The 15,904-nt window shown below is 50.9% G+C and overlaps 1 protein-coding gene and 1 long non-coding RNA gene across 3 annotated transcripts in view; one reads left to right on the plus strand and one right to left on the minus strand.

Moving 5' to 3' along the window:
• Nucleotides 1-3,844: 3,844 nt before the first annotated feature.
• On the plus strand, nt 3,845-7,169 carry LOC141978298 (uncharacterized). Its single transcript, XR_012636366.1, has 3 exons — nt 3,845-3,944; nt 5,302-5,424; nt 7,114-7,169. It is a non-coding gene; the product is annotated as an uncharacterized LOC141978298 (long non-coding RNA).
• A 764-nt stretch (nt 7,170-7,933) lies between these two features.
• Nucleotides 7,934-15,904, minus strand: part of CKAP2L (cytoskeleton associated protein 2 like) — a 41,162-nt gene continuing 33,191 nt past the window's right edge. The window contains exons 8-9 of one of the 2 annotated variants that reach the window (XM_074939993.1): nt 10,425-10,620; nt 7,934-9,770 (exon numbers count right to left, since the gene is read on the minus strand). In XM_074939993.1, coding sequence (XP_074796094.1) covers nt 9,554-9,770; nt 10,425-10,620 — 413 coding nt within the window. In that variant the 3' untranslated portion in view covers nt 7,934-9,553. The remainder of the gene's footprint in view (nt 9,771-10,424; nt 10,621-15,904) is intronic. The other variant, XM_074939994.1, reaches the window with a different exon arrangement.

Raw genomic sequence — 15,904 nt, forward strand, 5'->3', positions numbered from 1 at the left:
AAGAGAAGAATGAGGGGGGATTTGATAGCTGCTTTTAACTAACTGAAAGGTGGATTCAAAGAGGATGGATCTAGACTATTCTCAGTGATAGCAGATGACAGGACAAGGAGTAATGGTCTCAAGTTGCAGTGGGGGAGATTTAGGTGTGATATTTTTTCACTAGGAGGGTGGTGAAACACTGGAATGCGTTACCTAGGGAGGTGGTGGAATCTCCTTCCTTAGAGGTTTTTAAGGTCAGGCTTGACAAAGCCCTGGCTGGGATGATTTGATTGGGGATTGGTCCTGCTTTGAGCAGGGGGTTGGACTAGATGACCTCCAGAGGTCCCTTCCAACTCTGATATTCTATGATTCTGTGATTTCACTCCTGCATGTCTGAGCAATATTTTTATACTCCTCCCTGGTCATTTGTCCTTTCTTCCACTTCTTGTAAGCTTCTTTTTTGTGTTTAAGATCAGCAAGGATTTCACTGTTAAGCCAAGCTGGTCGCCCGCCATATTTACTATTCTTTCTACACATTGGGATGGTTTATTCCTGTAACCTCAATAAGGATTCTTTAAAATGCAGCCATTATTGACATTGCCTGTTGGCTGTCAGCTCCATGCCAGGCTCACCCCCTGCCCTTGGGTGGGGCTGATAGCTTGGGGCAGGGGGGCTCCAGCAGTGAGCCTGGCACAGGCTGACAGGTCAGGTTGTAAACCCCCCACACTGCCCCACTTGTCAGTGGAAGCACTCCTGGTGAGGATGTGCACTCCTGGCAGAAAGAGGACAGTGTGGTCGTGAAAAACCTCAGTAATTACTGCAGTGGCTGTAGGTCGACTTAATTTTGTAGTATAGACAAGGCCGTAACCTGGCGGAAGTAGAAAGAGAATCTGCCTTTGGCTCTGCCCCCAAGGGTCTTGTGGCTGAGGAAAGTGTTAGGAAATCTGTTTTTTGAGCTGGATGTGAATGGGAAACCCCGTAAGCACAACCGCTCCACCCCCATGTGAAGAGCAATGGTCACCAAGCCAGCTAGCCCCCAATGGTCCCAAGAATCTGCAACGCCCTGTGTAGGCAGCCTGGCGGGCACCTTCCCAGCAGTGACCTGTGCCCGTTCCATGCTGCTCCCCTTCCATAGAGATGCAGCTGCAAGGTACACCGTGTGGCTCTGTGAGGTGCGGGGCACACTCAAAGGGGTGTGGCTGAGCAAAATCCTGCCTAGGTGTATTCTCCAGCTGGGGGCTGGCAGAAAGGGATTGGGAATGCTCAGCATTCTGGATGTTTGGAATTGCACATGAGGCCTCTCCAGGGAACGTCCCCATTGTCGGAGGGCCTGAGCACTTGAGGCACGAGAGGGAGGGGGAGTGAGGTGGCTTTAAGCCCCTTTGGAGCTCCCTGAGTTCTGGGGCCATGCACTGTAAGCTGGAGAAGCTCTGGGGCTGCTCTACCATACACACTGGGATGCAGAGAATACCCATAATGCCGTGCACTCCTGCCTCAGCCCCTTGTGCCAGGAGCTGCTGTCCAGCTGCTCTCTGCCAGCCAGGCAGGCCCCTGCAATGGGGCTATTCCCTGGGGACCCTTTCTCCCTCTCCTAAGGCCTCCAACTGTTGCTGGAGTGTCCCTGAGGGTTAGGCCCCTGGTCTGGGAGAGGCTCTGGCTGTGCCAGGCCTTCTCTCTGATGCCTGCTCGTTGCTGTCACACTGTGCCAATGTGCTGAGTGGGTGCTGCCTGCAGGGTCTGTCGGGGGCCTGATGCTTTCCCTTGTTCCGACGTCTCTCCAGAGCCTTGGAAACCAACAACCCCTTGTTAGCACTGAGCGAGGGCTGCGCCGTGACCCATCCCAGAGTCGGGCAGGGCCTTAGTCCTGCCCCTCGTGTCAGTTACACCCAGACTGGTAGGGTGGGATGCCCTCCTGGGAGGAGGGGGGCTCAGGGGCAGCTGACACGCACTTGGCAGAATCAGCCCGGGTCTGTGATGTTAACTGGGCCCCATTGCGGGCATGTAGCAATGGCCCCTTCTGGCTCTTGTTTAGTCAAGCTGAGCACTGTGTGGGGAGTGGCTGGGACTGCCCCCTCCAGCAACACTCACCCTGGTGCTGTGCTGTGCTCTCCTCAGGCCCTTGGAGAGCGGCAGCAGCGAGCGCCTGGACATCAGCTCCATCAAGCACCAGACCCAGGTACCCAGTGCTCTTGGCTCAGGGAGGGGCTCTGGGGCCCTGCCACTTGTTTTAAGAGCTGTGGGAGTGAGAGAGCAGAAACATGCTTCCTGTTCCCTCCATGACTCTGGCAACAGGGGCAGGAAGGTGAGAGGGGAAGCCTGTCAGCTGGTGCTCCTGGCTCATCCTGCTCCACCACCGGGCAGGGAGCAGCAGCCCACCCCAGCCCCCAGGGCCTGGCCACAGAATGATCCCTGCTTCCTCATGTCTAGTCATAGCTGCTGTTGTGGTGGGCGGGCGGGCGTGTGCGTGGCAAGCCTGGTGCTGGGGCTCCTGAGTTCACCTCCTGATCCCTTTCCCACATCAGAAAGGCTTGTGTGCCTTCTCCTGCTGTTTGTTGGTGCTGTGGCTCCACCCTGCTTGTTCTGCAGAAGCAGATGCCCAAATCCTCTGTTGCCAGAGCTGATCTCTGCATGGATGGGCAAAAGGAATGAACACAGTAGGTGCCAGGTTGGTGCCAAAGGGGCAGCAAATTCTGAGCCTCCTGTGCCAGACAGAAGAGCGACTCTCTGCTGTGGTGATGTTTGAGCTTCCAGGCCAGGAAGGGCTGGCACTGGAGAAAGCAGGCAGAGCCTGACTCAGTAGGATCTGGGGATCCCTGGCAGGGATCCCATAGGACTTTGTTGGGCCTTGTGGTACACAGCCCTGAGCGTTGGCCAGTCCCCCGGAGCTTGCACCTGTGCCTGTTGTGATGTTTGTTGCGGTGTCTGTCCTGTATCTGACTCTCCATTTAAAAAAGGGTCCTACACTGACAGGCCCCCGTCTCTTCCTGGGGAGCCAGGGCAGGGCTGGGCCTCAGGCCATGCTGACTCACATACTGTCTCCTGCAGAAAGTCACTCATGAGATGGACATGTGCTACGGGAAGATGGGCAGCCTCTTCCGCTGTGGTTCCCGCCAGACACTCTTCGCCAACCAGCTGATGCGCTATGCAGACCTCTATGCCACTTCCTTCATCAACTTCCTCTACTACCCCTTCAGCTACCTGTTCCGTGCAACGCCCGTGCTGGTCGCGCTTGACCAGGGCTAATCCAGGGCAAGAAGATGGGCTGGGTCCACAGGGAGCCTGGAACTCCTGGGTTAGAGAGGGAGATGATGGCCAGGACTCAGCCCTGGGTCAGTCTGGCTGGCCTGTCCTGGGAGCTTGGCCATTGTCCGGAGGGAAACTCAACAGGGCCATCCAATGGGATCAGGTTCACCCGAGGCCAGGATGCAGCTGGCCCTGCTGAGGGCAAGAAAGGCCTTGTGGTTCAGGCACTGGGCTGGGAGCCCGGAGAGCTGGGCTCTATTCCCAGCCCTGCCAGGGACTTTCTGGGCCTCAGTTTCCCCAACAGGCATGCTGCTACTTACCCCTCTTGTGAGGCTTCATTAATATGTGGGAGGTGCTTTTGAAGCCCTCGATGGAAGGAGATGTATAAAGGCAGGGAGGTGGCTCTTCTGGTGCCTCTAGATATGCGGGGAGAGGCCACTGCGTCTTCTGGGCACTGGGTCCATCCAGTCGCTGCTTCCCTAGATCTGCCCTGGTACAGCTCACAGGGTGGGGCCCCAACCCAGGGAAGTGTAGAGCTGGAGGAAAAGCTCAGGCTCACTCCTGGGAAACAAAGTTCAGGGCCCAAAATCTGTGGGCAAACACTCTCCCTGCTTCCACAGATGCCGCATGAATCGACTGTAGAGCACTTGCGCCTGGAGCGCAGGGAGTCGGGCTTGTTGACGGGGCATCGGCTGCACTAGCCCAGCTTCCATGGCCATCAGGTGGGTGGCTGCGCTGTTGACCTTGTGCTCTCTCACCTCCGACCTTTCCACCTTCTACGTTCATTGCACCTGGCTTCTCTCTCCTCTCGCCCTCTGGGCTGATCTGCTTCACTCCCCCAGCTGCCCCCTCCCTCTCCCTACCACTAAGGGGCATCAGCCTCTGTACTGGGCTCCTGCTGCCCCTCACTGCCCACCTTGTCTGCCCAGCTGCCCTGCATCCAGCCCATGGGCTACTCCTTGACCGTGTCCTAGCCAACAAGCAGCCCCCACCATGTCACCAGCACCCTGCTGCTGGGGCTGCTCTAGCCTTTTCCAAAGGCCTCCCACCATTGCAGCTCCACAGATGGTAGCAGCAGTTGGGAGTGGGCACAGGCCTTCTTCCCCTGCCCAGAGTGGATAAAGCCTGTGCTAGTCTACACCAGCACTGCTGCTAGCACTGGCGGGAGTGCAATGGGCGTGGATTTCCTGACCAGCGCTGGCGAAAGCAGCCCTCTCTGCCCTTTCACCTGACCTCTGAGGATTGTGGTAGCCCTTGTGGGGCAGGTGCTGTGTATTTCTCCTCTCCCGGAAGGTGCTTAGCATACCTCAGCCGGGCTGCGAAGAGTAGATATGTCTAGCAAAACTAATGCAGCAGCTCCCAAAAAGCACAGATTGTGTACCAGACTCAGTTTTTAGCAGGCTCAGGCGCTAAATGGGCTGGGCCAGCACTGAACTGTGCCCTTGTTGCCAAGAAGGCCAATGGCATTTTGGGATGTATAAGTAGGGGCATAGCGAGCAGATCGAGGGACGTGATCGTTCCCCTCTATTCGACACTGGTGAGGCCTCATCTGGAGTACTGTGTCCAGTTTTGGGCCCCACACTACAAGAAGGATGTGGATAAATTGGAGAGAGTCCAGCGAAGGGCAACAAAAATGATTAGGGGTCTAGAGCACATGACTTATGAAGAGAGGCTGAGGGAGCTGGGATTGTTTAGTCTGCAGAAGAGAAGAATGAGGGGGGATTTGATAGCTGCTTTCAACTACCTGAAAGGGGGTTCCAAAGAGGATGGCTCTAGACTGTTCTCAATGGTAGCAGATGACAGAACGAGGAGTAATGGTCTCAAGTTGCAATGGGGGAGGTTTAGATTGGATATTAGGAAAAACTTTTTCACTAAGAGGGTGGTGAAACACTGGAATGCGTTACCTAGGGAGGTGGTAGAATCTCCTTCCTTAGAGGTTTTTAAGGTCAGGCTTGACAAAGCCCTGGCTGGGATGATTTAACTGGGAATTGGTCCTGCTTCAAGCAGGGGGTTGGACTAGATGACCTTCTGGGGTCCCTTCCAACCCTGATATTCTATGATTCTATGATTCTAACTCAGTACAGCCCCAGAGTGGGACCTGCTCTCTGAGCTGATCCAGATGCATTTGGACCTCGGACCTCACCGAGTTGGGCTTTTGCACAGCACTTGGCCGGTAACGATACCTGCAACCGTTCTGCCCAGGTAGGCTACTGGTGGGCCTGTTCTCCAGCAACAGGTACTGCAGGACAGTGAGGCCAAGGGAGGCTTCTTCCCCAAGGCAGCTGTCAGTGAGCAAACAAGTCATTGAGCCAAGTTAGACCCTTGCACACTCCCAGCTTTCAGGAAAAGCAGCCAAGGGTGAGCCCAAGCGCTCTCTCTGGGAGTGTGCTGTGTGTGTCTCCTGGCACAACCGCCCCCTGGTTCAGGCTGGCACAGCAACCAGAGACAGGGCTGTGCCCTAGCTACATCCGCTGCTGGGCTTCCTTAAAGCCATTGTGCCAGCCAGCTTGCTGCCATCCCACTCAGACATGTCCTGGGAGCTGGACTCCTTTGAGCATGCCAGGGGCTTCAAAGTGCCTTAATCCCTCTCCTCATGCGGAAAAGCAGCCAGACCAGGAAATATCCTGTTTTCATGCAAATATTGCTCCTAATTAAAACCCAAGGGATGGTGCACTGAAGCCAGCCTGTTCCTAACTCCAACTCCAACTCCAACCTGCCCTCGCAAGCCAAGATGTGTTGGGGGTTCAGGTCATGTGATGGGAGCCAGGGGAGCTGCAAAGGCTGTGAGGCGCCTGAGAACACCCCCTACCACACACCCCTGCCTCCACCTTTGCAGAAATTCTGCTCCACAGCCAGTAAAGTGAGATCCATGGGGCCGCAGAGCAGGAGGAAATCAGCCAAGTACTTGCCTGCAGTACTCAGTCAGGCCACTGGATGGTTTTGAATTAGACAGGAAGCTACAACTGTCTTTTGGTTCTTTAGTGTCCGTCACTGTAGTATTCCAGCAAAGCTTTGAGCTGAGCACCGCAGGGCTCAGTGACCCCAGCCTTGTACTGCCTCCCTGATCTCCTTTTCGACTGGGTGCATCATACACACAAATCAAATCAGGTTAGCCAGATGCTGCTGGGTCAGCTTATCCAGGCCCACGCTCATGGCTTGGGGGAGATGTCGCAACCCAGCTCAGATTTGCTGTCTTTTGTCCTTTAAATGTTTAGTAACTCAGAAAACTTGAAGCTCTCCCACCAGAGCTGAGGGGAAAATACAACAGGTTGCCCTGGACCCAGTGTGGCTGTGGGCTAAAGCCCTGCAGCAGGCCTGGGATCCCGCAGGACCTGCTGCCATAATAGCGGGAGTGGGTAAAATGTACTTTGTTGTGGGTGGGAAAAAAAACAGTCTGCAGGAATTTGCAGGAAAACACTAAATATCTCGTCAGTTTGTCATAAATAAAATTTCAGCAATGTAAAGCCACTTTCTCTGTAAAAAAATAAAGGTTTTAATACTTAAATTTAAGTGAGGGCTAGAAAGATTTGACATTATAACCAGACAAAATATTTCTTCCATGGTTTAAACAAGATTTGTTTAGTGGTAAAAATGTCTGAATTCCATTTTTATATAATACATTTCTCTCTCTGTCTCTCTTTTTTCCCTGAAGTTGCATGGGGGAAATCTGTCTCTTGTGGGAACAAAGGTTTTTTTGCGGGTGGGAGAGGGATAAAAATGCAAGAAACAATGCAGGAATGGGTATTGCGGGGCAGGACAGGAATGGCCTTAAATATATAGTCCTGTGCTGATACCTACTACATGAGAGGGGGTTTTAGAGCAGCAGTGACATGGACACAGCTCTCAGGTGGTGCCAACCATCTTTTCCCCACCTACCATCTCTCATTCCAGAACCTCAGAGGCATTTTTCAGGACACTGACGAGGCTGAGGATGAGGACGACGACTGAGCCGGGCCACAGGCTGACTGCTGACTGGACAGCAGCCGCCAAACCTAGAACAAAGCATTTTTCTGAGGCATCAAAATCCTGTGAAATGGGAGGGTGTTCTGAAACTGTCCCTGCCTAGGAGGCCCCTTTGGAATCCAGCAGTTATTTGCATTTTCCTCCAGGGATTTACTCAGTGGAGACAGTTCATGGCCAGACATCCCCTCAACTGCCCCCTGAGGCAGGAAAGCTTGCAGCAGCCAGGGAAGGGTAAGAGGCCACTGCTGGTGCACAAGAAGTCTGGGGTACCCTAGTTTCTCTGTCCAGTCCCGACTCTGATTTCTCCTTTGCTAAGTTGACTCATGTAGCAGTTGTTGCTTTGTGTGAGTGTACTACAGTGGTGGGATTCCTGTAGTCAGATACCCACCCCTTACCGGACAGGAGTGACCCTGTCCGATTCCACTGCCGTTACATGGGATGTTTTGGAAAAGAAGGCTCCCCATTCTCTGGGGATTGTGGCTGAACCTGGATTCTGGGGCTTGGAGCAGGCACTGCTGATCTGTGCCCTCTGCCTCCACTCCCCAACCATCCCCCCAGGTAGTGTGAACTCTCATTCAGTGTACACTGGATTTATTTTGAGCTGGAATCCCAGCTCCTTCAGGAAAAAGAAAAGGAGTACTTGTGACACCCTAGAGACTAACAAATTTATTTGAGCATAAGCTTTCATGAGCTACAGCTCACTTCATCGGATGCATGCAGGAAACACTTTGCAGCCCCACTGCATTTATATCAGCAGGGATGCTTGAAAGTGCCCAACCCCCTCCCACAAACTGAGTACCGTTAAGTTTCCTAGCCTGAGAACATTGGGTTGTCTGTCTCACTGCAGTCTCTGTTTTTAAAGGCTTGTGCTATACAAATGAAGGCTTATGAATGAAGGTTGCCCTAGGTCTGTTCAGGGAAGAAAGGAATCCAAGTTGTCCCAGTAAGGCTCAAACCTGACTGAAGTTTAAAGTCACAAGCTCCATACTTTTTCCCTTTGGTGCTAAACGATGGCTCCACTGGAAATGCAGGTGTACCCTAGGACTGCAGCCTTCCAGAGCAGGCAGAGAAAGTTCCTGATCATAAATTTAAATCAAGTCAGCTACCAGAGTGGTGCAAAGACTATCCCACAAAGTGAATAGGCATCCAGATCACAGCAGCATCCAAGTATACATACCATCTATCCCTGAAATAGTGCTGAGAGGGCCCTACCTATCATAGGTCAAAGGGGATGGAGAATAGTTTTGTGTGTGCGCGCGCGCGCATGCATTCTCCTTTGGGTCTGAGCACCCTAGGCTGTGTGCAGAGCTGCTCCTGCATTGCCTTTCGTGGCTCAAAGCACACAGGCAGCTCTTTGAGAATGGAGGAGTTTGACGAGGTGGGAGAATTTTTAAGGCTACTGTATACATTTTTTAAAATTTAGTTTATTCATAAAGACACTACAAAATAAGACCAGTGGCTACTGTCTTCGGGGGGAGAGGGTCTGCTATATGTCCCCCAACTCAGTGTGGAGACTGGGACCAGGCACAACCCCCTCTCAGTATTGAGCATTCAAGATGCTTTAGAAATACTTAGTCACCTGAAGAGAGGTGGTCACTGAAATACTGCATGGCTGTGATAGTGGGAAGTCCTGCAGCCAAACCAGCTGCTCTAAATTAATCCTCAGAGTTTTCCTGCACCATTTTAAGAGGCACAAGGCTATTGGAGGTGCAGCATTAGTTGTGCTGAGAAGCCCTGCCCATGCGGTGGGATTAGAGGCCAGGGCCCCTTTGCAAGGTCTTTGCTTTGCTCTGGTGTCCCCTCTTGGCTCATCATACTGCAGGGCTGCTATTCTAAGGCCTGCAGTATGTGGCAGGGAAAAAAGCTTCTATTTAATGCTATTTAATGGCTCAAAGTATTCAGCATTAGTTTATTCATCACAGTACCACCACCTAGGTCTTACATAGTGCTCTTCCATGCATTGATCTCACAGCACTTTACAAAGGAGGTTGGTATTATTATCCCCCATTTGACTTATGGGGAATCTGAGGCACAGACAGATGTTCAAGGTCACCCATCAGGCCAGTAGTAGAGCCAAAAACAGCTACCTTGTGTCCCAGGCCAGTGTGCAATGTGCTAGGTTATACTGTGTCACAGGGTATGTACATTATTAAGAGTAGTAACACTGTAGAAAGGCAATGACACATTTCCCCCAGTATATTTACAGCCTCCCCTTTAGTCAGGCAGAGGAAGCCACAACAGAAGCTCTGGCCATGAAGCTTGGATAACACTGTGGGTGCCACCAGCCTGTGCTTGGGGCCCCTTTTGATGCAGTGGAAATGCTTTGGATATTCTTGCTGCAGCATTTCTCTTCTGAGCACTACAAGCCCTAAAGCTCCAGGTCCTCCTCTTCCAGCAGGGCCTCATTTTTACGAAACACGAACTGGCTCACATCCTCCATGGCCATTATTTCATCAAGGGAAGACACTACAGTGTCATGTTCCTTCAGCATCTCTGGGTAGCGGGATATGGCATGCTCTATCCGCAGAGAACGCCGCACTGGGGTTAAGAATTTCCAGTCTTGCATATCAGACAGTCCCTTTATTCTGCAAAGAGAAGAAGAGAAAAAGCCCCTTAGCTGAAGCTTGGCTGGTTGAAGAGTCCCATTGCCCTGGTCTGGTCTCCCACACGTAGACCCTAGACAAAGACATAGCACTATAAAGCAGAAGAGGTTTGGGGAGCTACTAGATTCCTACCATCCAGGCTGGGATTACCCCTACCCACAACGAAAGGCCCACGCCCATCTGAAAGGCTACAACATGGATCCCTTCACTGAGGCTTCCTTCAGATCGGTCTCCCCCTTAAAAAAATCACTAATCAGGGGTACCACAGCGCTGCAGGGCTCACTGTGATGATGCCCACCCCTGTCCGCCCACCCCTGTCCGCCATCCTGTTAAGGTCTTCACCACATTTTGCTGACCTGGAAACAAGAACTCAGGGCTGATGTAGTTGCAGCCATAATCAAGACATTGCAGGATCAAAGCCCCAGGGAGCCTTGCCCTGCAAAGCTCAGGAGCAAGACAGGAAGCCAAAAAACTGCCTCATGACCCCACACACTGATGGGAGAGGCATGGCCAATCTCTTGGCTAGTGACATGCTGGCTGATAGCAACAGGTAGAAAGGTCTGATCACTGGACGTGAGGAACAGTATACAACAGTAGGGATAAGAGCAGCTTGAACTGCAGGTTACAGGTTCTTACCTGGGCACTGGGACAACTTGTAACTTGACCAAGGAGACTGGCTTGCTAGTCAAGAACCTTAAACTGGATTGTGGAGTTGCCACAGCCTGCTCTCTCAAGCTAGGGCAAGGAGTTCTGGGCCCCTGAAGCCCTGGCTGTTCAGCTGTATCCTCCACTATGAGAGAGCTGACTTCAGCAGAAGGGTCTGCAGGGACCCCTGGAGAGGAAGAAAAAGGGCATGTGTCACTCTTCCTTCCCCACTCTGAACTCTGGTGTACAGATGTGGGGACCTGCATGCAAGACCCTCTAAACTTATTTTTACCAGCTTAGGTTAAAAACGTTCCCAAGGCACAAATTCTACCTTGTCCTTGAACAGCATGCTGCCACCACCAAGTGATTTAGACAAAGAATGAGGGAAAGGATCACTTGGAGTTCCTGTTCCCCCAAAGTATCCCCCCAAGCCCTTACAACCCCTTTCCTGGGGAGGCTTGAGAATAATATCCTAACTTATTGGTTACAATGTGAACACAGACCCAAATCCCTGGATCTTTGGACACTGAAAAAAAATCAGTTCTTAAAAGAAGAATTTTATTTAAAAAAAGAAGAAAAGGTAAAAATCCCCTCTGTAAAATCAGGTTGGAAGATAACTTTACAGGGTAACAAAAGATGCACGAAACACAGAGGAACCCCCTCTAGTCTTAGTTTCAAAGTTACAGCAAAACAGGGATAAACCTCCCTCCAGCAAAGGGAAAATTCACAAGTTGAGAAAACAAAGATAAACTAATATGCCTTGCCTGGCTGTACTTACAATTTCTGTAATATGATAGACTGGTTCAAAATGGTTTGGAGGACATGGATTGATGTCCGGTCCCGCTTAGTCCCAAGAGCGAACGAACACAGAAACAAAGAACCCAAAACAAAGCCTTCCCCCACCCAGATTTGAAAGTATCTTTTGTCCCCATTGGTTCCTTTGGTCAGGTGCCAACCAGGTTATTTGAGCTTCTTAACCTCTTACAGGTAAGGAGGAATTTTAGGCTACCCTTATGGTTATGACAGCATGTCAATTCCAAGTTTTGTGGCCCCAGTTTGGCTTAAAGAGGGAAGGAAGGAAGCTGCAAGCTCGAGTAGGGTTACAGTAATGCAACACTTTGGAAGAAGCCAGTTTTCAATCTGTTATAGCAAACAGTGACTTGCAAAAGAAAACTGGTCGTGGGTCATTCTCTGTGATGGAGTGAGGCACTGCTAAGGAAGGTTTTTTTGTTTTTAGAAATATTAGGAAGCTGATTTCTGAAAAATTCACCCTGGAAAAAAGGCACACGTTTAACAGGGAGGGAAATTAACCCCCGATGCTTCCCAAGGGATGGGATAAATTCATCAGCACATGAGTCTTTAAATCCAGATTGGAAATCTTTTTTTTTTTTTCCCCCTACAGAGATATCTTGTAATGCAACCGCGAATTATTGGGCTTGACAGTGAAATCACAAGGTGATAATCTCTTGCCTGGATCACAATGGCCCTTTCTGGCCATAACATCTATACAATATGTATCTTCTCTAAACTGGAAAGCACTATGGATCTTTGGAGAAATTGATGTATTATAGCAAACACCAAGGAAGTGACAGCTGATTAGCTGAGAGGGGAAAGGGACTTTTATTCCAACGGTAACCTCTATTTAACCCAAACACCCTACAAACAAATGGGAGAAAAGAGTTCTCTATTAAGATTTAGCAACACTGCCCCATGAGTGGAAAGCTCTTAACACACCTCCAAGACTTCCAGAAAAACCAGGTTTGGTGGTCTCGATACTAAGATAACAAACAAGCATGAAAAATATTTAAAAACCTGAGGCCTTCTTTATCTCAAAGCAGCAAAAAGACAGACCTCTATTTATTTTTCTTTGGCTAGTCACCTTTACAGAGCATTTTCAGTTAGTGACTCATTCAGTTAGGAACATTAAGCACATTCATGTCCCTCAGAAGGATGAGCAGATTAGAGAGTGGATGCCGAGATACCAGATATACTACGGGGGTTGGCTGTTTGATTAGAAGACCAGCAGAGGCTTGAGGGTGGGGTGGGACAAGAGGTATTATCTTTTCTTAACTTCTTGATAATGGTCATCACTGCTTCTCTCCCCCATTGCATGTGCACTGAGAAACCTGCACTTCATCTCTTAACGATCGCAGGAAACTAAGGGTACAAGACCAGGATTCCCAGGCATACCTTTCTGCTGTCCATAGGTGGAGAAAAGCTGAAATCTTTGCTGTCCTGCTCTGTAACACCTGATCTTGCATCCTTTACCCTTCCACATAGGCCCTATTCCAGCCCCATATGCAAGGACATGTTGCATGGTCAGGCTCAAGGGAGCATTGTATTCAATAGACTCCATTGTTACTTTCTATCCCCTTGCATATAGCATGACCTACCATAGGCACTGACTTTTATTGTTTCCAGTGGGTGCTCCACCTCCACTTCACCCTAGAGCCCCGCCCTACTCCACCCCCTCCCTCGAGGCCCCACCCTCGCTCCAACTCTTCCTGTCCCGGCTCCACTCTCTCCAGGCCCCGCCCTCATTCCACCTCTTCATGCCTCCCCTCCCCCCTCCCAAGGCCCCATGTCAGCTGCCGAACGGTTGAAGGGCAGCCCAGCTGTGGCTAGCAGGTGTTGACCACCCCCACTATTTTTTCCCCTGGGTGCTTAAGCCCTGGAGCACCCACAAAGTCAGTGCCTGTGCCTGAGTCTCTCCTCACTTGTAGCAGTGTAAATCAGGAGCAATCCCAATGAAATCAGTGGAGTTACACTGGTATAAAATTAATGAATCATAGTTGGTTCACCAGCCTGGGAAGCAGTCTAATGAGTGGCTCTGTGGTTCACCAGCAGATATAAACCCAGTCTGACAAGGCAGAGAAGGCATGTCAGACTGGCAGTGCCAGCAGGAATCTGAAACACATTTCTTGAGTTGAAGAGGGTACTAAGCAGGGGTGAGTCTAGCTGGCATAGTTTAGGGTTGGGAAAGGCACTGTAGTGTAAACAAGACCTGCATTAACCATGTTTTTGGGCAGTTAATTTACATTTTTTCTTGAGGAAGAGCTGTTAGTGAGGGGGCATAACTGGAGGGCACCCATGGGAGGGGAATGATCTGCCACTTTAGCTACCAGCTCTGCCCTCCTCCTGGCCCCACCATGCCCCCGGTAAGGCGGGAAGGGCCAAGGGAAGAAAGGGGCATGGTAACTGGTGGGCTGCGAGGAGCACATCCACCAGCTGGAGGCAGCAAGAGGAATAGCAGGGAGCCCTAGACTTTGTATCTACTTTAGGGAGCTAGTGTAAAGGAAGGGGCTCTGCACAGCCCTCTGCAGTACAGGAGTACTGTTGATGTGTGGAATGGCCCATTCAGTGGGGTGTGCTCAGATGAATTACGATGGTCCAAAGAGATGAATAGTCTAACGCAATAGCTCTGGGTGGTGTGAAATGACCGATTTATCTCAATGGGAGTTCCCCTGTATCTCAGTTTCAGTTGTGGAATACCATTGTTCAAGGTAATCTCACTATGCATCTCAGTTTTAGAGCAACTGGAATATTAAAATTTTCTTGTGGGGGGGGGGTGGGGAGAGGAGAGACAGTATCTGAGGAACGCCTGACCCAAATTATTCCAAACTTGCACCGTTGCCCCTGCTGTGGTATACCAATATCCTAGACAATCTCATTGTGCATGTGGAATTTAGAGTACTTTGAAAAAGAAGCTAATAATGCAGGGGGAGGACATATATTGGGAACCTATTGACCAAATGACCTAAATTTGCACCATAAATTCTACCCCAAACCCTGAATAGCTTTTTAATTATTTCTTCCCCAAAACGGAAGTGGGTGGTGAAAATTATCCCACGATTGATCCCAAAAGAGTAATATCAGGATCAGTTTGTTTGTTTGTTTCAGGGAAGCCTGGCTGTTTAAAAATGTATCCGGTGAGTATCCGAGTGCATGTTTGCTGAGTAAGTATCTGAGTGTGTGTTTGCTGGGAGGGCAGTGTGAGAGCCTGAGCGAGTGCCTGATTGGCTGGTAGCCTGCAGGGGGCGGGCATTGGGGCTGTCTGTTTGTTTGTTTCAGGGAAGCCTGGCTGTTTAAAAATAGCCAGAGCTTTGCGAACCAGCTGAGCGGCGGGGGACAGCAGAGCAGCACACAGCAGGAGTTTGCCTGGGAGTTCGCCTGGAGTGAGCCCAGTGAGGCTTACATCTTGCCAACTTCTCTGAGGAAGCTCATAGTAGGAAGGTGATATGGAAGGGGGGTTTCAGCTGTTGTGACCTGCACTGGATGTGCCATGTTTGTCTTTCTTCCACAGGACAGAAGCGACTTTGTCTGTACAAAGTGCAAGCTGGTCTCCATATTGGAAGAGAAGATTGAAGGTCTGGAGCAACAGATAACGACCCTGCGTTGCATACGAGAAACTGAGGATTTTCTGGACAAAAGTCAGGATATGCTTCTACGGGCACAAAGCTCTAAAGATTTAGAGCAGGTTGCACAGCGGAGCCAAGAGGCCAGTGAAGAAGCTTGGCAACATGTGACCTCCAGAAGAAGAAGGGGGAATGTCCGGGTTTCAGCAACGCGGACACAGGTAACTAACTGCTTTCATGTTCTCTCCACAGGTACTAATGCGGAGAGTGGACCAGATGATACGTCTGAGGGAAGGGAGCAGAAGGAGACTCCGCTGGTTGGAAGGCATGAGATGCACTGTCCTGAGATGGGGGGTTCCACGACCACCACTCCCAAGAGAAGGAGGCGGGTGGTGGTGGTCAGGGACTCTCTCCTCTGGGGGACTGAGTCATCTATCTGCTGCCCTGACCGGGAAAACCGAGAAGTCTGCTGCTTGCCAGGGGCTAAGATTTGCGATGTGACGGAGAGACTGCCGAGACTCATCAAGCCCTCGGATCGCTACCCCTTCCTGCTTCTCCACGTGGGCACCAATGATACTGCCAAGAATGACCTTGAGCGGATCACTGTGGACTACGTGGCTCTGGGAAGAAGGAAAAAGGAGTTTGAGGCGCAAGTGGTGTTCTCGTCCATCCTCCCCGTGGAAGGAAAAGGCCGGGGCAGGGACCGTCGAATCGTGGAAGTCAACGAATGGCTACGCAGGTGGTGTCGGAGAGAAGGCTTTGGATTCTTTGATCATGGGATGGTGTTCCATGAAGGAGGAGTGCTGGGCAGAGACGGGCTCCATCCTACGAAGAGAGGGAAGAGCATCTTTGCCAGCAGGCTGGCTAACCTAGTGAGGAGGGCTTTAAACTAGGTTCACCGGGGGAAGGAGACCAAAGCCCTGAGGTAAGTGGGAAAGCAGTATACCGGGAGGAAACACAGGCAGGAACGTCTGTGAGGGGAGGGCTCCTGCCTCATACTGAGACTGAGGGGCGATCAGCAGGTTATCTCAAGTGCCTATATACAAATGCACAAAGCCTTGGAAACAAGCAGGGAGAACTGGAGGTCCTGGTGATGTCAAGGAGTTATGACGTGAT

Source organism: Natator depressus, chromosome 26 (genome assembly GCF_965152275.1).
Source record: "Natator depressus isolate rNatDep1 chromosome 26, rNatDep2.hap1, whole genome shotgun sequence".
NCBI classification, from domain to species: Eukaryota; Metazoa; Chordata; order Testudines; family Cheloniidae; genus Natator; species Natator depressus.